At 41.5% G+C, this 26,273-nt stretch overlaps 1 protein-coding gene across 1 annotated transcript in view; it reads right to left on the bottom strand.

The window, feature by feature from the left end:
• Window positions 1-26,023, bottom strand: part of UBE2R2 (ubiquitin conjugating enzyme E2 R2) — a 55,077-nt gene extending 29,054 nt beyond the window's left edge. The window contains exon 1 of the mRNA XM_084225847.1: window positions 25,735-26,023. Within this exon, the coding sequence (XP_084081973.1) occupies window positions 25,735-25,911 (177 nt within the window). The 5' untranslated portion in view covers window positions 25,912-26,023. The remainder of the gene's footprint in view (window positions 1-25,734) is intronic.
• Between the last annotated feature and the right edge of the window lie 250 nt (window positions 26,024-26,273).

The following is a 26,273-nucleotide window of genomic DNA, read 5'->3' as shown; positions in this document are numbered from 1 at the left end:
ATCCCTCCAGTCCTGAACTGGCCCTGTGAAAAAGTTTATCCACCTTAGGAGCAGCCCCATTGATTCCTATAAAGTACACTAAAGTAGGGTTTTGGGTGACCTTGTAACATTCACTCGCAAAACCACTCTCAAGGTAGACCTCAGCATACCATCACACATTTTACACATCAGGCACACAAATAGCTTAACCAAGCAGCACAACTGTCTCTGAAGATCTACGCACATCTGACCTTTAACATTACACTTGCCTAGTCAGCGTTATACTGTTCTATAGCCAATATTGATGGATTTGGTGCAACACAGAATACCCTGCAGATGTCCAAAACTATTTGGATTTTAACTGTTCCACTGGAAGCAGAGGATTACAGCATACTTACTACTCAAGTTAAATCCAATAAGCTTACTTTTTATAATGGCAAACACCTGAAACATAGTAACTGTCAGACTTCAAGGTACAAAGTGGTTCCATGACATGGCAGCATTTTTTCCTATGTGCCAAACCCATGGACAAGGAAGATCGCCAGCACCCATTTTAAAGTTCAGACAAGTACGATTATATTGACCTTGTTAAATTTAATTAAAATAATCACACCGCTCTTATGAATTGACATATGTCTTGGAATACAATAACAAAACTAACCCCCTCGTAGTTTTTTTCCTACAAAATACTTCCGTGCACCTGAACACATTCAGAAGCAAGGCTTCCATATCAATACCAAGATCTTACTACAAAGATGCTTTGCAGTAGCAGCAGAGCTCTCCTCCCCTGCATAGCAATACTAGGCAATCACACAATGATGAGAGAATCCCTTTTAAATCCGACTTTGCACCCACTTATCAGAACAGTCATGAATACCTACTCTAATAGGACTCTTCAGAGTTTTTTAGAAACTCAGTTATCACTTTTGGCATCAATTAGGTCAGCAGAAGTTGGTGCTTTCTGAAACCTCCGGGAGAAGGAGACAGCACATTTATCACTGCCATGTGAATTTAGGAGGGGAAATCAAAGCCATTACTATCCCAGGAAGTAGCAGAACTCACATATAGTATTTATGGCATCAATCATTTATGCTTTCACTTCAACTCAAATTTAGAAACAGAGGGAGTGAAAAAAATTTCTCAGTGAGGATCCTAAGCAGGGTACCTTTAGCTACATATGTCTTTATGATCAGACTCCTCCCTTCTTAGCCACAATTCTGCTGAAGGACTGTAATGTTTATTAACTTCAGTCCATTATCACCATCACCAACATTAAATATATGTGTTCAAATCAAACCAGGCTTATCAGTAGAGTAAGGATCTGTCACTCAAACAGCCTGCAATTCTAGACACTCAACAGGGTTTCAAATAAGCATGCTATGCTTTGAAGTTCAGAGAAGTTATCCCCTCCACCCCAAGGAATTACCACCACAAATAGGAAGAGATTTCCTAAAAATTCCTGTTATAGAAACTATGCAAGTTTTGTTCTGAAGGTTACCATTCAGTATGCACTATGTCAAAAGAAAAGCTCTAAAAAAGATTGCTTTCTAAGGGACTTTTTGATATTTGAAGTGTTCCAGTCAGAGCTTGCCAACTTTCAGCCCTAGTATAAAAAGTAAGAAATCATTTAACTTATATAGATGTTAAAAAAAAAAAAAACAGAAGGCTTGCCAAGTTATCCCCTATCTCATTTTAAGACAGGCATTGACATTAATATGCAGCAGTGCCAAGAATCCTTAACCTTCCTAACAGAGCACTTGAGAGCTACACAATAGATGCCCTGTACCTACCACAGAAAGCAGAGGGAACCCTCGCAGGTAAAGACCCTTGCCTTTGACTGCATCACCAGCCTTCAGCTTCATGTGCGACAAAATAAATTACATCATATTGATTTTGCTAATCCATTCCAAATATGGTACACTTCAAACAAACCTGCAATCTAAGTTGATTAGACAATGCTGACAAGCCAGTCAATGAGCCCAAGAGCAAAAGGGGAACAACATCTAATCTGTTCGTGGCTTCTGCTCTGGTATCCCAGGAAACCAGCTGCAGCTGCTTGGTTCAAGTTGTGTACTATGGCAAAAATGTCTGCAATCCCACTCTAATAACCAGCATTTTCACAACTGCTAAGCAACGTCTGCATGGCAGAGCAGCAGTTCCTCTATAGAATCTGGAGCATAAACTGCACACACAGAAGCACAGTATGTCTGGGGACCCAGGGCACTCCCATCTCAGTAATGTTTTTACTAGGTCATCAGACCCTGCTTACCACACAAGATTTACAGAGACATAAGCCCACCTCACTCACACACAAAGTACCATAATGAAGTACAGGAGCAAGCAATATCACAGTATGACAAGGTAAACAATGGTTCAGTTCACTTTCTTGGAACCACCTTGCCACCTCTTCATGATCTAACTCAAGAAAACTTCCTTAATTTCATTAACACATTTACCCTATCCCCAAAATGTAAACAAAAAGCATCAGATTTAATGCTTTCTACATGGTAGTTTAATTATTTTCTATCTGGTAGTACTTGTAATTTCAATGTCCTGACAGCTATTAGACTTCAGCAACTGACCTATTTGATCATTAACTTGGTCTTAATCACCTAGAATAATCTAAAATCCCAATTTATTTTAGGTACTATGTGTGCCATTTTAGTCTGTCACTTCCCAGCCTCAAAGCACTTAGCTGTCTGTACAGCAAGGATTCAGAGAAGACACAAAACCAACTACCCACAGTCCAGAAGTCAGCATTTAAGACTCCCGGATTCCTCTCAGAGGTTGCTTTCAGAGAGACATATTTATCCCAGTATTATTTCTTTATGTGCTACACAGTTCAACTGGTACTTCTCAAACTGTCATAATGCTAAATAAAAAAAGGCTGTGGGAAAATTAACATATATAAGGTTAACTGAGAATATCTTTCTGCTAACATGAAAGATCAGGAGTGCTAAGCTGTACTCTTTTAGTCAAAACACTCTGCAGAGACCCCAGGTGAGCCTCTGGTGTCTCTCTCAGGCAGACAGGCTGCCACTCTGCATTCAGCATCTCATCTGCATTTGCTACTAACTCTTTGCAAAAATGCCTGTATTAATTTACAGTGGATGACCAAACTATATTTAAAGCCTTTTTTTTGTTGTTCTTTCCCTCCCCATCAAAACAAGTTCAGCTGCCTTAAGTATTTTATTAAAATCTACCAGGCAGTATCAAGGACAAAACACTGGACTGAGCAGACAGAAGTTTGTGATCTATCTACATAAATCAGTATTGGAAAGGAAAATACATTAAAATATGACAGTTTGATTCAAATATCAACTGTTTGGAAGCAAACTCATATTAGTGCCAAAGTCCAATCTGGACATTCTTTCAAGCTCATTTTCCACGCAGTAAGCTTCACTGTGCTGTAGCGTTGTTGTCCCAAAATGGTCTCTTTCACCCACTGTGCAAGAGGCTGATCCCCACACAGAGTTGAGGTATTTGATTTAATTACAGTTCTGCAGAGAAATAGGGGCTGGTGGTGAATCTACAAAGCCAGTAAAACAACTATCAAATTTTTTCATTATTTATATATTTTACCAAACAAAGGTATTAATTTTCACTGGCTACAAGTTACAGCGTTTCCTCATTAGTTAGTATTTTATCTTCTATTAGTTAAATTACTCCCTTACTTCGCAGAGCACACAGACTGATAAAAGCAATTATCTTTTTTTGAGTCAGTGGGTTCTTTGGGCTAGAGGTCTGCGAGTTGGTGGTCCTAATCTTCCCTTGCCAGAATTACTTTTTATCCAGTTGGAGCTGATTTCTCAGTTGTTGACTTTATTGGTTTCTTCCTTATCTTGGGAGTTCTGCCAAATGTCCTTGTGGCTGGTAAACTCTGTATTCTTTGTGCCTACTATCAGTGGTACACTCTGCTTCCCAAGCTTTATTAATCTCCTCCCAGGTCTGAGGAAATGGAAGCATGTCAAGCCCTAAACCTTAATAAGGCCATTCTACCGACAAATAATGTACTTTTCTAACACCTGGATATCAGCGTGAAGAGCCTGTCAACAGTGAGAAGGCACTTTGGAACAACAGAAAATGTTACAGTGATCTCATTAAAGCACTGATAAGGCTCAAGAGGTACTAGATGTTGAGCACAGGTGAAAATTAGTTGTAAAAGGACATTAAAGATGCAGTTTGGACTTCTCAGTTGAGCAGGGAGACTTCAATTCAAAGAAGGTATTGCAAAGAGGAAGGGGCATCCTTGTAAACTTCATTGTTACAGTTGTCCAGAAAGTATCCACTCTACTACCTCATAAATGTCTATGGAACTAACTTGAAATTACCTCTAAAAACCTAAGCTTGTGTTTGACTTTTTCTCACTAGTGAAGATTCCCTCCTTCCCCACCTGTGTTTTAACAACATCAGGTATCTTCTCAGTATCAAGCTTGCTCACTGCCTCCATGCTTTCTCTGCAACACTACACTCATTTGGAGCAGCAGTCATGAGGATGCTCATGAGCACAGTTGTGCCTTTGCACAGCAGCTGCAGCACAGCAGCTGCTGAGAGAAACAGCAATGCACTGGGCGCTCAATGCCAAAACACTCCCAGAGCTTGTTTAGATTTACAGCACTTTAAACAAGTGAGGTCTAACAGGTTACCAGTTACACACTCAGCAGGACAGCTCAGGGTCCCAAACGAGTCCCACAGTCAGTGTGCTGTCAAATCCAGACAAAAGCAGCAATTTGAATTACTAACTCAAAGAGACTATTAAGAACCAGATGAACGATGACAGTGTGGGCAACATTGTCACTGGCATTTGAACACCGCAAAATCTGAAGTGTATAAAACTGTTGTTTCCTATCTCTTATATTCAACTATGGGTCTAATAAATCCTCAGTAGTACTGCTTAAAAACAACTTATCATCCAAACTAGCTCTAAGCAAGAAGAAAAAAACAAAGTGGTGCAAGTCACAACAGAGGTTCCTCCTCCCACCCCTCCTGGCACTACTGTGCAGCCAGATAAACTAGCCAGAATGTCCCTAATTTTTAATTTAAATGCTTTATTTTTGAAGAAGACACCCTTTAGACCTTTATTTAGATAGTTAAGTGTCAACAGTTCAGTCAGTACAACATTAAGACCAACACCAAGGTTGAATCTTTCAGCAAGTGTGGGATTGCATACACAGGAAATGAATCCCAACCAGGAGTCTTTGGCTACTGCTGAAATGCTCCACAAATGCCTGTGTTGCCTTTCCTAGTAGAAGACTCATGAGGAGGCAGTTCTGCATACTGTCAGCTGTGGCTTTAGGCGTTAATACTCTGCTGATAATATGAATATTCCATACCTGCATGCACACATATAGTCTATCAGTACTTCTCTCCTTTGGGAAGACAAAATAGAGTCAGGGTTTTCCTTCCCATTCTAACACTCAATAATATCTTGGTGTGTAGGTGTAGGGCAGGGGAATGGCAGAAGGGAAAAATAATCTAAACGAGTTAAATTAGTGACCTGCTTGCTTGTTTAGTGATAAAGACAGCCAAGCAAATATTTTTTTGGCCAGACTTTATGATCACGTGATTTATAATACCCATTTTAGAATTCAGCCTCAGCAGCACATATACCTCTCTGGAGCATGTCATTAACATACCATGTTTGACTTTTTTGGAAGAGTGGAATAAGCAAGCGCTCACCAGAAGCCATTCTTACAGAGCCCAGTTTCAGCAAAAATCATATGTCACCACCCTTCAGAGTATGCAGGGCTTTCAAGAGGGCTCCAATTTACTTCTATTTGCATACAACAAACTGTACAGTAACCATCATTTCTGCAGCTCATTAGTAGTCACAAACCCCTTATTGCATTTGTGGGCTGGATTAACTTTGCAGGTTCAAGAGCCTGCAGCAAGTCACAGCCTCACGTAGATGTGATACAACCCGTAACACCTTGTACCATTAAAATATGCCAACAGCACTGACTGCCTCCTGTAAAAAGAGATGAGTTTCAAAACATTCTCCTTCACTCTCATTATACAGAAGTTAGCCTCATTTGAGCAGCACACTGTCTGCTGCTCAAGTTACTCTGCAATATTTTCAGTTAGCCTCTTCCCAACCAGGCATCATTCAAAGCACATATCAATGTACGAAAGGAGAAAAAGAAGACTCTGATGCTGAAACTAACACCAGACCACTACTTACAAAGATGATATTAAAAAAAAAAAAAAAAAAGACCCCCACATCACACTAAAGATAACCAACCAAAAACCTGTGAGTCAATTTAGACTCTGTAGGACAAAATACTTTCTCCTCCTGGCAAAATGGCCCTTGTGCTAAGTGCAGACATATCAGCAGCTTTGCAGATCCAGTATATTTTATAGCTTCAATGTGTTTCAAAACAAGTATCTGGAAGACATCTACATAATTAACTTTTGTTTAGTAATCCTCAGTGAAATCATGTTATCTTTTCAAGATAGAAAGCCTGCAGAGACACCAAGGCTGAACTCTGTGGCTGTCTACAGCCCATATCAACAGCAAGTGGGACAGCAATTCAGGTTCAAGAGCTCTGATCTTTCTCAGAGGAAAAACTGAGAAGTTCCATACTGGGGAAACAACCTCAGGAGTATCCTAGCAATGACGTAGGCACAACTTGCTTCATGTTTGCTGCAGTGCTGTCCACCTTTTCAGGGTACTAAATCTATGGACATCGGATCTCATACTTCTCACGCAGACATAACTACTGCAGCCACCAGGATTAAAATGTTGTGATTCTCCTGTCAGCATGGGGAAAAAAAAAAAATTCTCAGCAAATCGAGTGCAGAGTAACCACACCATGCACTAAGCTGCGTGTGCTGCAGAGCTCACATTCCCTGTACAATCACTTCTGCACTGGGCATTGCAGCAAGTATTGTAGCGGGGCTTATGCTTCTGCTCCAATCTCCAAAATAAACATACCAGGCAGCGTATCTAATTACATCTAAGGTAACACATAGCTCAGTCGTTTCTTTACTGTGAGCAGTTAGCTTTAAACACAGCTATTACAATATCAGATTAATGACCATGGAAGCTTGTATCACTAGTTCATTATCCTTACAGTCCAGAAGCTTAACACAAAAAGCCACAACAGCAAGACTTTTAATTTGCAAATTAAACACTTACTGCTCTGACGTTCTTGTACATGTTATCATAGGACATTGAAATTGCTTCCAGTGTGAAATGCTGTCTTTAAAATCACAGCTTCATCCACAAGACAACTGACTACAGCAAACTAATGAGAAAATTTCACCAGAAAAAGAATTGTAAAAGAATTAGCCAATGACAAAGTGTTTATAAGGATGGACTTTCAAGTCATTTTCCTGTTGCACTCAAAGACTTTCTGCCACAAATACACTTCTAGGCACTGAGCATGGGACAGGAACTGGCTGAGCTTACCTTCTCAACCTCTATTACAGATATGTCCTCCAAAAATAGAAGAAGAGCAGTTTAAAGAGGAAAAGAAGATCCTGTACTCTCTAGAACAGAGTAATTAATGAACAGCTAAAAGTAGCTTATCTTTTGATTTTCTGGACCCTGCTAGAATGGGAGAAACACCATAAACATTGCATGGATGAGCATGACAAGCTGGGGGCTTGTGAAATGCATCTCAGGAGTCAGTGCAGACTAGGGATACACCCTTGAAAACTCCAGGTTCTACACCCAGGATTCTTCTAATGTTCCTTCTGAACAGTGCTTGCTGACCTGCCCAACAAAAATGACAAGAAACAAAATGCCCTGAACACCGAGGGAAATTTAATACTGAACTCAAGGTTACAAGTAGATATGTGTACAAGGCTGACTCAGAGCCTGTACGTGACCACTTGTACCACACATTTCATTCAGATAATTGTCCTATTTTCCTAAAAAAAAAAAAAAAAAAAATTCAGCTAAACTGGGACAACTTATTCAATAAACTAGCACTGGGATATTTAGTCCAAAGGCATTTTTGCATCCTCCACCTTCTGGGTGGATGCCCTATCCTAAAGGGCAGTAAGCATTGCTCTCTTCAGCCTTCCCCTTGGCATCCGGCCACTGTCCAGACAGGAATGCAAATGCCCAAGCCAGAAAACAAAAGGAGACTAACAGCTCACAGCACAGAGCTTGGAAAAAACTGTCAGGATCAGTAACATTTCACACTGGCGTGTGAGCTGATAAACAGGAGCAATCCCTTCATCCAGCTGAGCACCTTAAGCTACGGAGGAAAGTTCCTTCACTGCTGGCTGGGTTTAGGCTTTAACCTAGTACCCAGCTAAGAGCCCAGCACACAAAAGTTTCAACAAGGGAAAGAAAGGATTCCTCAATATGAACTCACAGCCTGATAACTACGTTACCTCAAAAAAACCCCAGAAGATATGTGTTTAGTGCCTTTAAACTGCAGTGGGAACTAAATACACCTCCAGTACTTTTGGCTGAGAGCCACATATTAAATTTCCTGCAAGAGCCAAAGCCCTGAGGAGGACATAGCTATTCCCAGACAAAAGATGGCTGAACCTCTCCAAGCCTCACTCCAAAGCTGGGCATGTAGAACAAGTGAGCTGGCCCTTAAAGCCACCCTTCAGTACTGAAGATGTTGAAACTTCAGGCACCTCTGCACAATTTTAGTTCTACTTACCTACTTACCACAGATTGCTCTAAAATGGTGATAGTTGCAAGGCAAGAATGTATGGGACAAAAACATTGCTACAAAAGCATAGGAGGGATTATTTAAGAATCTTGTATTATTCCTTAACTTTAAAAAGAACTTTGACCTTGAACAACCAAACTTGTCTAGAACAAACATCTGAGAAAGGAAGAATATGGAATCAAAATCACAAAATGAGGGTTCTCCAGTATCCTAGCAAGTTGTACAACCTCCAGATCAGACATCTGAATACCAACTACTACTACTCCTTTATCCTTTATTATAAACTGTGTTCTCCTGTAAGAGCACCATGGGTAAATTGCAAAGAGCAGAATGACATCCAGCAATTCATCTCAAATTCCCATAAAAAGGGACACACATGCTTTTTTACTTAGTGAAGGTGAAGCTTCCTATAGCATACTCCATAGCTTGAGAAGGAGGCTATCCAAAATTCTTAAAAGCCTGCCATGTCAAGTGGAAACTCAACATAAAAGCTGTAAAGACAAAATTAAGAAAAGATCCAAGATAAGGGCTGGCAGTGAGGCTGATTCAAGCACCCATCTGGATGAGTTCCCATTCACCATTCAGCAGTGGAAATCTTACCAACATAAAAGCTTAACAGGTCAGCACAAACAAAATTTTGAAGGTTTGATCTAGAGTTAATACACAAACCACCTGTGTTTTGCTAATTATTGCTAAGCAACATTAAGGCCAACAGTTTAGCAGAGTTCAAAAGGAATTAGGCGTTGTATGGGTAATAAGAACATCCACAAGTACATTAGCTAAAAACAGTTTATAAAAGGATTAAAGGAATACCACACCTCGTGGTATAAGTCAGCCACTATATCATAGATACATTTCTTCTTTCTGATTGTTTTGCTTAGCACAGAGCAGGTAACCGTGCCCACTGTTCTAGCAACTGACAGGTAAATTGCACTAAGGATCAGCCTAGAAAAAACCAAAATCAAACTAGATTTCACTAGCTCAGGTTCAGACTCCTCTAGTTAGCTTATGGAACTGTATATCTTGGAATAAAAGCAACTCAAGCCAAACCTTAGCTGATTCATATTCACAGGTGCTTACAACACATTAAACTAGAATTGAGACTTTTAAGGCACAGAAGTTGATGTGACACCCTCAGAGTCAGATCATCACAGCAAAACACCCAGACTATCACTATGACCACCAAAGTAAGCAATTCTCTGCTGATTTCAGTAAACAGCTAGCACCTAAAGCTAAAAAAAAATCCCAAAGTCTTAATAGCCTTGCCTTGTCCTGTTGTGAAAGGGTTGAGAGAACCAGGATCTCTGTTCACAAGAGGCTTTGCTCCAGTGGCAGGACTACTCATTTCAGGAGAGTTTAATGACTTTGACCCCACACCTGGGACTTCAGGATGTTGTTCTAGTCCAAGTCCAATAAAATAATTAAAGATGTACAAAACACAAATATTTTTAGCAGCCTGCTTTCCTTGCCTCTACAAAAAGCTTTATTTGCCATTAGCCCTACGAAATGGCAGAGGGATTCAGACAAAGGAGCTATAATTACCATGTCATCTTCACTGAAGTGCCAGCTACCATATGCTCTCTTCAGGAAACTCAGACTACTCCATATAATAGTAGTGCCTAGTTTATGAAACTTTCTATATCAAGCTTCATTTTGACAAAAGGTTGGGTTTGATTGTACCAGGCATATTTGGAACTTTAGCTGTTCAACTAGTGAAAATATAAGGATAAAAACAGTGGATCTCAACAGCAGACCAGACCACTATAAGCACACAACTCAAAGTGATTACTTAAGGTGATCCTGGTTTCATCTCATACTCCCTCACTTTTTAATTAAATATTCTTTGCAATGATAGGAAATATTTAAAAAACAGATCACACTACTTTCAGAAGTGATTTGTGAACCCTAATCTGTTGATTGGTGTCAGATGAAGTTATAGATACCTTAAGAAGTCCTGTATCAGATTAGCATTTTCAGTGCAAAAAACCTTGACAGGGCAGAGTGAGATGTAGAACAGTTTAAAAACTTAAAAGCTAGGACGGGGGAAAAGCCTAAATAGGTATTTTTACCATTGCTCCTACCATTTGTGCTACCCACAAATAAAACACCTACCATCAGTGTCTGTAATACACCAGGGACCACAATTTCTAACATTTCAGTGCTGCAGAAACTGGTATCACTTGCCAAGGAAAACATCCCTCTAATTAGGCAAAGTTTTAGAAGTAAATCAACTATTAACTGTAGCACAGGCTTATGTTGCTATTAGAGAAAGCAGAGATTTTTCCTGTGTTGGAAAATGTGGCTAAGCAGAAATAGATGGTCAAATGACTGAATGAAATAACCAGAGCAACAAACTGGATCTGTATCACAGAAACATCAAGTCCACCTAGTACCCTGATGGCTACCAGTACAGCCAGGCAGCTTTTTAACATGCAGGAAAAAGAAAAAAAAAATTGATTGAGTGACTGTTCCTGTATCTGCAGGATAGGATTTTTTCTAGGAAAAAAACAAGGGAATAAATGTGACAGGAAATTAATCCTACCAGAAGTTTTCAATATTTGTTGGCCTTTACAGCAAGTAGTAGCTTACAAGTTTTTCACTTCCATTTGAATAGTTTTCAGCTGTGGCTTTTCACAAGTTACTACACAAAGAGAAGCTCAGATACCAAGTATTAGATGAAAGGCAGAAAGAGTACACCTAGTCTTCTTTAACTTCTCTCAGCACCTGGTGTTCTGCTTAAGATTCAGTGCCTGTAGAAATACCTGTCATAGTTGGCAGTTACAAATATGCTTGTGGCAGCAGGAAAAAACTGGCTCAAATTCCACTTGTTTTACTCAGTTTGACTTTTTCTGGGCTGTGCTTTTTGTGCTGAAGTGAAGCAGAATTAAGTACTTCATGAGGGAACCAAAAGATTAAAACTTACCAGCTTTTACCTAGAGAACCACAAATCAGTACATGCAATCATGATTTGCAAAACACACATAGCAAGATGGCTCAATTTCTCACTATGGAAAGCACTACAGGAACCTAGAGCAATCCCTGACACAGCTGCAGCTCCAGCAGTTCTCTCTGACATGGAATACAATTCTCATACTAGTACCTGCTTGCATGTGGGGTTTATTTTGCACTGGGATTTCACTGCAATATTTGCATGACTACGCTGAACAGCAGGGCTGCAAAATGAAGCACATCAGTAGAACCTGAATTCACATCACATGCATCAGTCACCTTTTGGGGATAAATATACCCTGGAAGGTGTCTCCCCAGAGGTCTGGCCTCATGCAGCAAGTAGGCAGCCAGGCACACTGTCATTACAAGAGAAGAACCATTGGGGTTACAACACTCAAGAATCCCACGACTGAAAAAAGCAACTTGCTACAGTAGTCATATTAAACTCCCTGTGTAAGCCTCAAGCTGCTCATTGCTTCTCGTTCTTCTGTCAATCCATTGCCATTTCTCAATCCTAACATTTGCTTGCTATTTTCTTCAGGATATTTAAGTGACTGCAGTTGCCAAGACAACCAATTCATCAACACCAGCACCTCAACTCATCTATCTTGGGCTTCCCTTCCGTTCACCATAACTTCTAGGAAACCAGTTGCCAGAAACAGTGATTTCTGGAATCTGGCTTTTGTGGCTTTTTAACTTTTAGTAGCCTTTGGGATCTCTAAGAATCTCAAGTTCCTGACATAGGAACAGCTTTATTTTAATGATACCCTCAGCAGTGAGACTTCCTGTAAAACGTCTGACAGCTTAAATTCCAAAGCACTGAGGCAATCCCAGCGGTAAACACCCAAACCAGGTTTATGCACCTATGCTGTCACTTTCAATAACTCAGTAACTGAAGTCTCCTTCAACTTTGTTACCAAGAGAAACAAAGTGACAAAAGATTTCTCAAACTCATCTAGGCATTGAAATGTGCACCAATACATGTATCTTTTGTAAAAAAGGCCATAGAACCTCCACAGAAGCAATTAGTAAGTAGATAATCCACGTAACAACATGGATGTTTTAACTAAGTGAGGCTTAAATTGTTAAACTTTCTAGCCATGATAGCCATGAAACTAAGTAGCACATTCAGCTGAGCTCTGCAGGATGCTGCAATATAATTTCCTGGAATTTCTCAGTAGTAAAACTATGGCACTAAGGTCCTGCATAGCACTCCTCTTCCTCCAGTCTATCTATCTTAAACACAAACAAGATTTCACAACTTTAATCACAACATGAGCTTTGATTAGAATTTCCATTTTACAAAATATGGGACAACCCAACAGAAGCAACTAAACTAGGTCTGGTTAAGTTTTAACGCCAACAAAGCTACCAGCATCTTTGTACCATCAGCACCTGAAGCCACATCAGAGCAGCTTCCCAAGTTTCTGTCTACATGGCCCTCATTGCTGTGACTTAAGAGATTTACAGCTGCAACTGTACCGGCTTTGCATCCATTATCACGGATACAGGTGGTGGCTGAACCATGGCAACGTGGGATTAAGCATGGGCTGCAAAACCAACTCTAAGCTGGGTCAGTTCACAACTGGTGTTAAATATCATGCTGTTGCTAACAGACCCCACTGCTGCGCTTGAGACAGGTCAAATGTGCCACTGCTGCATTGCAGGCATATTTAAATACTACAAAATTATCTCAATGGTTTATTTGTGTGGACTTTGGTGATCTGCCACAGTTGCTATCATTGGTAAATGCCCTAAGTGTTCCTTTTACTGTACCTATTTCCACAAGGTTAACAAAATTAGAGAAGTTAAAGGCTTTATAATCTGCCTAGAACTCAAACTGTACATAGCAATCACATTAAGCTGTGACTAAACATTATTTTGGTGAATAAATATTCTACAACAGCATTTATCAATGCATTTATAATTAAAGCAGTTTGAAACGCCAGCTTTCCTTATAAAAGGAAAGGTACCTGCAGGTCAGTTGTGCTGTAGTTTTCTATTTAAAGTGCTTGCTAAGTGCAGAATTTGGCTTTCTGCCCATGTGTTTTAAGCTCAGTGTTGTGGCATAGCCTGGGTAATTGCACTTGGGGTGACAAGCACAACAGAACTCAGAGGCATGTCAGTAAGAGATTTCAAACCTTGTCTTAACTGACTGGAACCGAAACTTGCCCACAAAATGTGCCAGCTCCACGACGTGCCACACCAGGCTGTTTCCCTAGCTGTACTGCAGAGCTGCAAGCCCTTTCACACTTCCACACTTCACATCAAATCCCACATGCTGGTTTCTCTATGCCGAGAGGCTTTAATTTGAACCTACCCTTCAAAGCACAGGAGAGCAGACCTAGAGTGGCTGTAATGGAAGTGAACAAGAGGCTGGAGCAATTAATACAATACAAGAAGGAAATCTCAGAAGTAGGAAGTAAAAAAGCAGGGTGGTTTTGAATTCAGTGCAGGTCCCTCCGACATTTCAAATGATCAGGTGAGGGAAGGGATAACTTTGCCTCCTCCAATGAGAAGTTTACCCAGATTCTCCACAATACACTCTGAGATTTATTTGTGAAGCCTGCATAGCATACATCTCACAAGCCTACATACCCAGGCCCTGACTTGATGGCTTTCTCTTCAGCACCAGGAATGTCCCCCTCCTCCCCCAGGTTAAGTTACACAACCCCAGCTTTATTTTTTGCTCTTAGAGAATTGCTGCAGCTGCCTCACGGACAAAGTCTGTGCAGAGGAGTGTGACTTGTCAGTACATCAGGTTCTGTGCTGGGGTGCTTCAAGAAACTGCTCAGGCTTTTATTTTTAAAAACCAGGAATAAGCAGAAGTTCTTATTGAAATGAAAAAAAAAAAATCTCTTTGCTTTTGTGCTTGAGGAGCCTGAAATCTATTCACTTAATTTCTTCAGCTATTCCAAAATTAAATACTGTACTGGTAAACATATATGTCCAATTTGTCTTGTAAGAAAGCTCTCCCATGAGTTATTTATAAAAAGCAAAACACTTTCTACCTACAGATTTAGTCAATTATGCTATTATAAGATATACATATTTTACATAAAGGCGTTAATTTATCCAGAATAATGAATATGAACCAGATAGAAGGCTTAGTCTCTATTAACTAAATTACTCTTACTCTTGTCAAAGAACATTTTATAAAATTCCCTGTGTGTCTACAGGGGTCCTTCAATGCCAGCCCAGGGTCCTTCACATGAGCACCTTCTACTGTCACTAGAGGTGATGAACAAAGCATTGCAGTGGCCCTCTAATCCTGTTTGTGCAGCATCCATAGACTATTCTGGACAAGTGCTGTGCTTCACCCACACAAAGGGCCTAACAGATAATGGATTCTGGCCTTTGCATCCCTTTCACCCAGTCTAACATCAGACTGTAGTGATTTCCATTCAGAGCAAATGTGACACAGCAATATTTAATGGTTTTACCACATAAAGCTCAGCTAAACATGCACCAAAGAAGGCTTATTGGCTGCTACCTAGCAGAAGATGATGTCTGGTTGGCCATAAAAGCATCTAGTAATAGACACAAACTTTTCTTGGAAGAAGCTGCTTTCTCATATCCCTTTTATGTTCCTCTTCCATAAAACACCTACTTTATAGTATTTTTTTTTTTTTACTAGAAAGAGATCTAGCATAGAGTTTAGATGGCAACCATACAAAACCCACTAGTTACCCAGAGTTTGCTCCAGTTTGTTCCCCCTGTACTTGGCACTGGTGAGCCACACCTTAAGTGGTGTCCCTAGTTCTGGGCCCCTCAGCTCAGGAAGAACATTGAGGTGCTGGAGCATGTTCACAGGTCAGTGAAGCTGTGAAGGGTCTAGTGGGGAAGTCCTATGAGAAATGGCTGAGGGAGCCGGGAGTGGTTAGCCTGGAGAAAAGGAGGCTCAGGGTGACCTTATCACTCTCTACCACTGCCTGACAGGAGGGTGTAGCCAGGTTGGGGTCAGGCTCTTCCCCTAGGCAACCAGTAATAGGACAAAAGGACACGGTCTTAAGATACACCAAGGGAAGCTTAGGTTGGACATTAGGAAGAACTTCTTCACAGAAATGGTGATTAGACATTGAAAAGGACTGGCTAGGTAGGTGGTGGAGTCACTGCTCCTGAAGCTGTTTAAGGAAAAACTGGATGCAGCACTCAATGCCATGATCTGGTTGATGGTATTTGGACACGGGTTGGACTTGATCTCAGAGGTCTTTCCCAACCTAATTGATTCTGTGAATCATTCTTTCCAGAGCACAGAAGTCACTGTTCTGTACTTTGCAAGAAAAGGAAAGAAAAAGAAACTCCAAAACTTAATTATAACTCCAGCTATGAACTACGTAATCTGAACAAAAAGCTACTAAATCCAAAATAAACTGGAGCATGAAAGAGTTGAAGATACAACAGAACTGACCTCCAGCTAAAGCTTTCCTAGATTTGCTGTAGTATAACTTAGAAGTTCTCCCTAGCATAATTTTTATTTTAAAAGCAGACACCAGCCATCTTGGTTAGTACACGTTAAATGTAGCCAGGTCAAAAATACTTCACTGTTCTCTTGGAAAAAAGCATGGATGCGGCATTTGTGGACATGGTTTAGTGGTGAACATGGTGGTGGGTGCTAGGCTGGTGGTTGGACTCGATCTTTGAGGTTTATGCCAACCTTAACAATTCTGTGTTCCTAAAGAGGTGAAAGTCATCCTCATGCTCAGCAAAGTTGGCAGCTGCAGGGGACAAGATGAAAGAAGGCTGAGACACCAGGAGCACCAAACAAGTCACATGTGGTGACCTCATGTGAGCCTGCAGTCATGACTCAAGTACAGTTATTCTAGTTTAGGAAGAGGGAGATGCCTGAGGTGGGCTTGGATTCCAAGAGATTCCAAGACAAATAAAGAGGCTGGGTGGCATGATGCTGACAAGTCTTTTGTGGCCAAGCATACCAGAGCCTTCCTCCATGCCTCTGCCATAGCACACACAGAGCTGATCCCACAGGATGTGGCATTAGCTGCTTGGACAGCAGGTGAGATCCCAGGTGTGGTGCACGTGCTGAAGACATGCCCATGTGACATTTCACGGCATCCCCAGGAGGCAAAGGAATGAGCAGTGCTGTGCTTTAGGATTGTTACTCATTATCCTTACCCCAACCTGACCTGGTCCATCATTCAAGAATACATCCACAACTGCCAGCAGGAATATCCTTGGCAGAGGAAGGTACCACACACCTATAGCAGCCACCCCACCACTGCTTCTCAGGGCTTTTGTTGACCGCCAGAAGATTACTTAGCTGTTTTCTGTAGGCAAAATATGGTCCCTGGTTGAAGAGCTCAAGCATAAGTACATCACTTACATTAGAGACGTGAAAAAAAGTGAATAACTACTTAGTAGATGTGGGATAAGCCTGCAAGTTGAGTGAAAATTAACAATCATTTATCCAAGCTGAACATTAAGCAGGTGCCTTGGATCTGTGAAATTGGAGTACCACCTCTAACAGCAACAGAACCCAGGCTTATTTTATAACACTGAGAAGAAAGTGGCCAACACCAGCAGACTTCTTACCCCATCTCTCCTTAGTGGCATCTGGTACAACTCCAATCTCTTTCCAAATGGAGTACAGTTATGGATGATATGGGTACAAGACCACGCATTTAGCTATTACGGTAATTTAGAATTGATCTCCAGATCTGCTTTTTAGCCCCTTGTGAGTCTGCCCATAAACATCTGAAGGTCAAAACCATCTTCAGTATCAAAAAATATTCAATAATACACCCAGTTTCAAAATTCAAAGCCCAAATGTCCACAGTCTCAATCAAATCTACCCTACCTACCTAGTTTTTCCCAGTAGTGCCACTACTGTTGTACTTCAGGCCAAAGCCAGCCAAGCTTCATCCACACAAATCAAAGACTGCAACCAGCATGAAAAAAAAGAAAATCAGTTAAACTTCACAGAAAGTAGATCAGTAAAATTTTGAAGGACATAAGCTTTCAGGTTTCTGGCAGAGACTGAGAAATGGAAATAATTCCATATATTGGTCTCAAATTTTCCATTTTCATATGCTCCAGTGGAGATAATACAGCACCATAAAATGCCTAGGCTCATTTAGAGGTGCTTTAAAAAAAAAAAAAAAGTAGCAACAGGTCCTCTACAGACAATTATTTAAACATGGCTGTGGTTGACTCAAGAAACTCTGAGAACTATACCAGAGAAGAAACATTACCATCCTTCACTGAAATTGAAAAATAAGTTTTTAGTAAGAGTTGCCTCTCAACATCTTTCCTACTTAGCATTTTGAGTAACATGGACACAGCAATAAAAAATAAGGTTAGGCAGAGATCCCACTGAAGTGGCAATATCATTACAGACTAGGCTTCTTCTTTCCACCTTTAACAAAAAGTGGCATGCACCTTCATCTGAAGCATCTGGATAGGGGAATTTTGTTACCACATGAATGACAAATTAGAAGGGATTTAGATAATAGCTACAAGATACTTAAAAAGTACAGAAGAGATGTCAGCCTCTCAAGTTATACTGCTTAATGCACTGCTGAAAGGTAGTCAACTACCAAATGTGGGTCCAGTTACTCTTTTGCTGAGAAGTAGCTGGGAGCACAGAGATGAAATTCAGTTTTATTCAATTCATTATAAGAAGCCCATTCTTTTAATAAAGGTGAGTGCTTTTACAGATAGTTATTCAAGCCAAGATAAGCAAACACTTGCACACCAGTGTGGTTTACATCCATGAATAAGGGGCTTATATGAGCAGACTTCATGCAAGAACAAATGTGTATTCAGAGAATGTATTGTAAGTCAGAGCTAACTCCACTTCATGGCTTTTGTTTTGACAAGGCCAAAGAGGGTACTGCAAAAAAAAAAAATTTCAGTTTTTACCTAGGTCTGACAGCAAAAGGTTTCTAGCTGCAGAGATGTATGAAGATTAATTTAAAACCAAAGAATTTTAGCACAATGGACAAGTGTCTATCACTCAAAATTTGACCCAAGTGATATAACTGATTAAACACTGGTCCTTGCACAGTTTCAAACTGTGCCAGAGGGTTTTGTATCTTAACCTCCTCAAATATTTTGCTACAATGAACATTAAAAAGTATATTTTAAATACTAAACTAGGCTATGAAACTAAGGGAAGAGTCACGAAGCTACTGCAAACATGTCCTTACTGCTATCAACTTGGATTTCTCAAACAAAACCTATTAACCTGAATATCAAAATTACCTGTATGATTTTAAGACAACAAGGCAGTCCAAAAGGAACATATGTTATGCTTTTAGTACTGAAACCTTAAGTAGTAAGGTACAGCCTGCCTGCCTGCCAGGCAGCCTTCTCTTTCTAAACCACAAACACTATGATGCCTCCAAGTGTCACCCATTTAACAACATTTATGTTCTTGTTCTCTGGGTAGAAGCTTCAATTCAAAATGAACACCCAGGAAGTCTTGAGGTCACATTTCTTCAAGTCAAGCAAGATTCCAAAATATCCTAAACACAGTAATTTAGTAGTTCTCATTTTTCTTCTCTTTGTAAGCCACTTTAGGCAAATGCATTTAAATATTTCAGCAACTGTGACAACAGGCAATCAATCAATTTAGTCACTCTTGGCTACTAGTGCTCCAAAGGTGGGTACACAATGCCAAAGTTATTACTATCAAACTGGCCTGGTGAGATGGGACGCTCTCAGCAAGTCACTACCACAAAAGCCTAGCAAGATTAACTGCAACTCCCCTAACTTATAATGCTGGATAAAAACACTAAGCCTGAAAATGAAGCAGCATTCTGGAAATAGCTGACTAGTTTTGTGTACATGTGTGTGCGTATGTACGCATCTGATCACACGCAGCCCAAATCATAAGAGCAGCTGTATTTATGAGTCACGTCACCTCTGGTCCATCCACACTGCAGAAAATGTGTAACTGTGACATTTCCAACTTGAACTCAGCTACATTTAAGTTCAGCATAAAACCTCCATCATTTAGCCCATAATATTAATTACCCTGAACACCTGATGAACATGCCATAAACCACACAACAAAACTGCACATCAAAGATCAGAATTAAGGTTCTGCAAGCATTTTTTTTCTGGCCATTCCCTACCCTCTAGATGCAAAACAAGCATTGTATAGTAGACCTAAAGTGCTATTAAAGAGAAGGTACCCTGTGTGAATATATTAACATGTAAAATAGCAAGGCTCTCCAGCATACGAGTGACTTCAGAAACAGCAAGGTAAAAACATGTTTGAGTTTTTGAAAAGTTACAGATGTATAAAATCCTTAGACACTGGGACAACATCACTGCAATACTAAATCTAAAGGATTTATACACAAAAAAAAAAATTTAAAATCCCACTCTTCTAACACTATATGGTCAAAACTTCCCATTAATTCCTATAATATGAACCACATATATGTCTACACGCTTTCAGTTACTATCTCTTGAACAGACAGGCAAGAAGAGGCACAATTCCTTGCACTGTCACCTGAGGAAAAAACCTAAAACCCAGGTTCTATTTTATCTTATCAAAGGACCACTGTACAAAAATTAGGCAAATGAACAGTGCTCAGTTTACTGATATGGAAAGTTTTCTGTTTTATTCTAACAGGATAGAAGAGTTGGGCCGTGCAACAGTTCTCCTCTTGCCGTACAACAGGACTCAGCTGCACACGATCTCCTATGTTAAAGGCAGTATCAGAACTGGAAACCACTTTCTGTACTTCTCAGCACACACCACTGTCCTACCCGGATCAGAGGAGCTCTACGGAAAAGACTGGGGGCTAGCTGTCACCATGACTTAGCCCTTCTCCTCCTGAGAATACACTGATGTCTAGAGCAGCCTACAGGATGGGTGAATAGTGTGTGCAGTCCAGAGGCACAGCTGCCAAGAAAACTGTCTGCAACAGCAGAGTGAGGAGCAATTAGGTATTCCCCAGGCCTGAGAGTCTGGGACCATATCTGCACTTTTGATCCATGAACCAACATCAGAAGAAGTCTTTTGCTTCCCTGCCTGCTGACAGCTTAAAGGGTTCTTGGCTTTTGAGACTGAACAGGAGCTCCATAGACCTGGAGCAAGCAGGGCCCCATTCCCCTGCAATACCATGTCCCTTTGCTGCACCAAACCACTGCTTATTAGAATCAATGATACCTAACAGCAACAAAAATAGATAAAATACACAGAGAGAAACTCTGCAAGACCTTGCAATGCAGAGGCCCATGGAAGGCAGTTTTTGTGTTCAGAGTACCTCACCTTTTCATCCTGGCATTAAGCATATTTTTGTGGAATTAAATGTTCTATCAGTTATATAATTCTAAGTGCTTAGAGAACTTCTATTTGCTTAATTTTAAGCATGACAAGAAATAGACTACAACACCAAACTTTTAAACATGGTGTTCATTCTTGCCATCAGTTATTGATAACTGGTTGGTTCTCCATCTATATCCTGCTCTGAAATCTTGACACATTTTGCAAGTTACTTTGAAATCAAATCACCTGGAAGAAGCTGAGATACAGCACAGAACTCTATACAGCACTGGGCTAATGAATTACAAAAAGCATGGATAACAATGCCTTGACAAGTATTTAGCCCCCAAATTACTTGACAAAACTAATCATAATGCTTGGTGGTTTTCTCCCCTTCCAACTGATGTGTCAAGGCTTGTTCCTTCAAGTAGGAAAAGTACCTTATGAAATAAACTGCCTTAAGAACTACGAAACAGTAACTCTAACAATGTAGTTAATTTTTCTTGTTTCCTTTCATGCTAGACATATTCATTTTAATTTACCCAGCCTGAATCACCTCTGAAGAAGTTTTTAATATTGACTTTTTGTCTACATTAAACATGCTTCTTGACACAGCGTGCTTGGTCAAATCATACTTCTGAGCAGTGCTAATGAAGTTTCTATTTGTATAATTTCTCACTTGTACCTTCCCTGAAACCCTGGCTCTCAGCACGCCTGCAATACCATGCAACTAAAAAAAAAAAAAAAAAAAAAAATCAGATGACCTGTCTTTCTCAAAACAATTAAAAACTCTATTGCTAAGGTACAATTGCACCAAACATTCAGGACCTCAAGCAAGCCATCACGAAACACTTTCTAATAGTCCTGCAAGTATCCACTGTTTGATCAGAGCATTGGGCAGAGATTCATCAATCTCCAGGCTCTGAAGGCTCAAGCATTAAAGTAAGACACTGGATTTCAAGATAGGAAAGAATGGTCACCTGAGATGGTAAAGATTTGACCATGCACAGCCCTCAGCCATTGAGATCTATCCAATCAAGTACCTAACAGCCTCAGATTACAGCATAATAACCTTTCTTGTGGTGGTCCCCATTTATGCATCAGCTGCCAAAATTAAAGAAGAAGTTCCGCCATGTAGCAAAGGACCCTCTCGATGAACCAAAGATGCCTATGGCAAAAAGGTGGCATTGATGAACTGCTCATACTAAGTTCTGCAGATTATGGCACATTCTGGTTCTCTGCTGCTCAGGCACTGGCTGCAAAACCAGACACATTTCTATCATTTCCAGAGCAATTCAGAACTACCACATAGACCCATGGAATCTGATCTGAAAACCCATCTTATCACAGCATGTCCTTCAAAGCTGAGCTAAGAAAGAAGCAATTGTCACTATCTGTGACCTGGATACAAAGCATTTCATTCTGAGAAAAAACTTCCCTTTGTCACTCAAAAAACTCAGCAAGTGAATCAGATGTAAGCAACATTTTAGACAATGTCTACCCACATTTCACCTTTACACTCTGTGAGTGAGTCTGGGAACAACACCAATTTCACCTAGTGCAGTTCAATACCTGTGGCCCAACAAAAGTGATTCTGCTAGAACTTTAGTCAAACTGGCAATTTCTTACTGCCAGCAGCTGAGGGACAGATACCTGCTCTTATCACAACCTCTTTGAAGGACTTAACATCACTGTCCCTGAACTGTTTTTCCCTTGCCAGCAAAGAAGAGAGGTAACCAGTGCATGGAATAGCTCAACTCCTTCCTTGAGGATGGCAGTCAGGAAATTTAAGGGCTGCTCAAAACATTACAAAGCTATTCAGCATGACTGAATAATATAATAATTCTTTATTGATGAGGCTGTGATGGGGATACCTATATTGTCAACTAGGTAAGACAAAGGTTAATGTTACTTGCACTTCAGATGTCCACCTTCAGCTGATCAAATGAATGCGGTGGTGGGCAGCTGCATGTTGCCTTACTGATACAAGCTGCTCTTCATATAGCTGTTGCTCCTGGAGGCTGATCTAGATTGCAGTCCTAAACCCTGAAGCACTGCAGCAGATCTGGGCATGCTATATTAGCTGATGAAAGATGCTTAGACACTGTACTTGAATTTTTAAGAAGTCCCTGATTTTATTATAGCCAGCATGTTGACAACCTACCATTTAAGCAAGTATTCAAGAGGACTTGTTCTCTGCTTCAATTTATCAGATATTAGAGCTACAGGACTTGCAGTGAAACCAGAATCTGTTGAACCAGCTTTAGACAGTAGCTTCTGTCAAGGAGGTGCAGAGAGAGCACTACCCTCATTTCAGTTTATTCTACTAGTTCAACAACCCAGAGAGAAAGGTAGTATCTCTCCAAGAATAAACAAGGTGTAAAAAGTTGATGTGACTACCTCTAAGAGCCCCCAAAACACAGATGAAGCAATAGTATTCCCCAATCAACCATCCCTAACACTTTCTTTATTAAAGTCACCTTAAACACAAGTTTTCCTTCAAGTATTTGTGCTCTAGCTTAACTAGAAGCTTGTGTATTTGTTTCAAGTTCCTGCTGTTAAACTACACTTCAAACAGAACACAATTCCAAAACTCACGGCCACAAAGTTGAAAAAAGTTACATCCTGAAATTGCATCTTTGTAATCCCACTTCCTTAACCTTACTAAACTGAAAAAACAAAACAAGATGAAGCTAAATATTTCATCAAGAAATACAAAAAATGAAACACATGCACGGTGAGCACTAGTTCAGAGGAGCACATACAATTAATATATTGCAGGAGTCACCCATCAAATAATGTTAGGGTTTTATTTTTATCTCCAAATGATTCCATAAGAAGATTCTAACACATGTGAAGACCTAAGACAAAGACAGCCAAGAATATAACTTCTCACAGGATTCCTTCTTCCTTTTTCAGTGTCTCAGAAGTCAAGACGCATAACCAAAGACCAGATGCTACAAAAATCCTCCTTGCGGGGCTCCTCATGGAGGAAAGATGAGACAGAAACAACACACGAGAGATTTCAGCCACAGCACTTGAAGGTAATCCCACTGCTGGGGAGGGGTGGAAGCATCATGAGACCTCATCTTCCCATGCTCAAAACTATTATCACAGGGCTGGTCAAAAGAATTTAGAAGAAAGGCACAGCAGTTCAAGGACATCAAATACCCAAAAACCCAATCATAGTGCTGAGGTAAGGCAACTGGGAGCCTTGCCTAAACCTACACTTGTTAACACACATCCCAAATTACTTCTCAGGCAGCTTCAGTTTCTTTCCAGGAACAATTGCAAATATGCAGTCCAGAGAGCTCCCCAACCAAACAAAACTATTTTGATCAGTCATGATTTCTTTGAAAAAAAATGGATGAGTAATCTAAGTGCAGGAAGAGGTCACCAGACCATTCGGATGTAAAGATGACACTGTTACCAACTAAAGACTCCAGCGACTTCCTGAATAAGTAATAATGGAGGTGAGTCTAGGAATACACCTATCACACCTACGTGAGTAAGCCAGCCAACTCATTACAAAAGGCAAGTCTTATGCCAAAGCCTTCCTTTACTTCCAAACAATGAGGCCAAACTGAACATGACTCAAATCTATTATTCCCCAAGCTACAGGTTATTTTGGTTTTGTGGAACAAAGCTCTTAAACCTTGACCTGTGGAGGCCAAGAGGCACTGAAGGTGCACGTTAGTCAAGCAAAGACATCATCCAATTTTTTTTTTCAGTTTGAGAGAAGCCAAAGGGCATGAAATGGGAGATGCAGGAGCCACAACTAAAACAGTTAACTGCTGGGAGAAGCAAGCTAATGGGGACAATATTTTACTAGAGATCAAGCAAATATCAAGCGCAGAGGAGTGTGCCTATGCAACACATCTTCTGCAGGCACAATGGTTTTCCAACTGCCTGTTTTAAGAAAAAAGTGCAACTCCTCCTCCTCCTTCTCCAGCTGTTTTGATAATTTAAGTACACTCCCCTCAGTTCTTTTCTGGGATGGCTGTGCCAGATTTCTTATTTGCTGTATTCACAAGAGTGGAAACAAACACAAAAGTTTTTTTGTATTAAAAGGAAGGCTGAGAAAGGAATTGAATCTATCTTCACCCATTATGTGTTGCTGCAGCCCTTTGAAGGCTGCCTTTTTAAAGTGCGGAGAGTAAGAACACAGGAGTAGAAAAAAAATTGTGTCAAACAGCCCTGAAGCCCATGGAATCCTGAGGAAAATACTGCTTTTACCCTGAATTAGCCATCAATGAGTGAAGCTATCAAGGAATGGCTTGGAAACCCCTTTGAAATAAATACCACATAATCATAAAACGTTTGGGTTGGAAGGGACCTTGAAGATGATCTCGTTTCAACCCCAGTGCTATGGGCAGGGCCACCCTCCACTAGACCAGGTTGTTCCAAGAGCCATCCAACCTGGCCTTGAGCCCTTGCAGGGATGGGGCATCCACAACTTGTGTGGGCAATCTGTGCCAGTGCCTCAGCACCCTCACAATGAACAATTTCGCCCTAATATCTAAGCTAAACCTACTCTCTTTGAGTTTGAACCCATTCCCCCTTGTTCTGTCCCTAAACGCTCTTGTAAATAGTCTTGCCCTATCTTTTCTCTAAGTTCCCCTCAGGTACTACAAGGAAATGGAAATACGGGACTAGATGATCTCCAGAGGTCCCTTCCAACAGTGACAATTCTGTGAAATATACACAGAGCAGAGCCCAGGGGGCAACTCGGGGCGGAAGGGGTGAACTCTCACTCTGCGCAGAGGCCCCCACAGGAGGCTCTTTGGGGCTAAAAGAGCAGATTAGCAGCACAGCGGCGGCTGTGGCGCGGCTCCCCCTCTGCCCAGGCCGTGGCCGTGCCCCCTCCCGCAGGCCCGGCCCCGGCCCAGCCCCACACCGCGGCCCGCGGCGCGGGGGAAAGGCCCGTACCTTGAAGTACCCGCCCTCGTAAAGCGTGTTGGGGGGCCCGAAGATCGCCACCTCCCAGTTGTAGAGGTCGGACTCGTCGACCAGGGTGATGCGGAAGCCCTCGACCGGCTCCTCCTGCAGCGACTTCAGCTCCAGCATCAGCGCCTTCTGCGAGCTGCTCATCTGCTGCTGGGCCATGGCGCGGCGCGGCCCCCGCCGCGGCCGCCTCCTCGCTCCCGGTGCCGCTCCCGGTGGTCCCGGTGCCGGTGGTGCCGGTGCCGCCCCCGCCCCTCCCCGCGCTGACGGCCCCGCCGCCGCCACTTCCTTTTGTGACGGCGCCGCTCGCGCTGACCTCAGCGCGCCGCGCCAGCCCCGCCCCCGCCGCTCCGTTAGCCACGCCCCCCGCGCCCCGGGCCACGCCCCCGCCGCACGCCCGGCCGTGCCGCGGCGCACAGCCAGGCCACGCCCCGCCTCGCCCCCGGGCCACGCCCCGCCGCACGCGCTGCCGCGCGCCACGCCCCCCGCCGCGTGCCTTTAAAGGGGCCGCGCTCGCCGGCGCT

The sequence above is a fragment of the Fringilla coelebs genome (genome assembly GCF_963513975.1).
Source record: "Fringilla coelebs genome assembly, chromosome: Z".
Lineage (NCBI taxonomy): Eukaryota > Metazoa > Chordata > Aves > Passeriformes > Fringillidae > Fringilla > Fringilla coelebs.
This window is presented reverse-complemented; position numbering and strand designations above follow the sequence as displayed.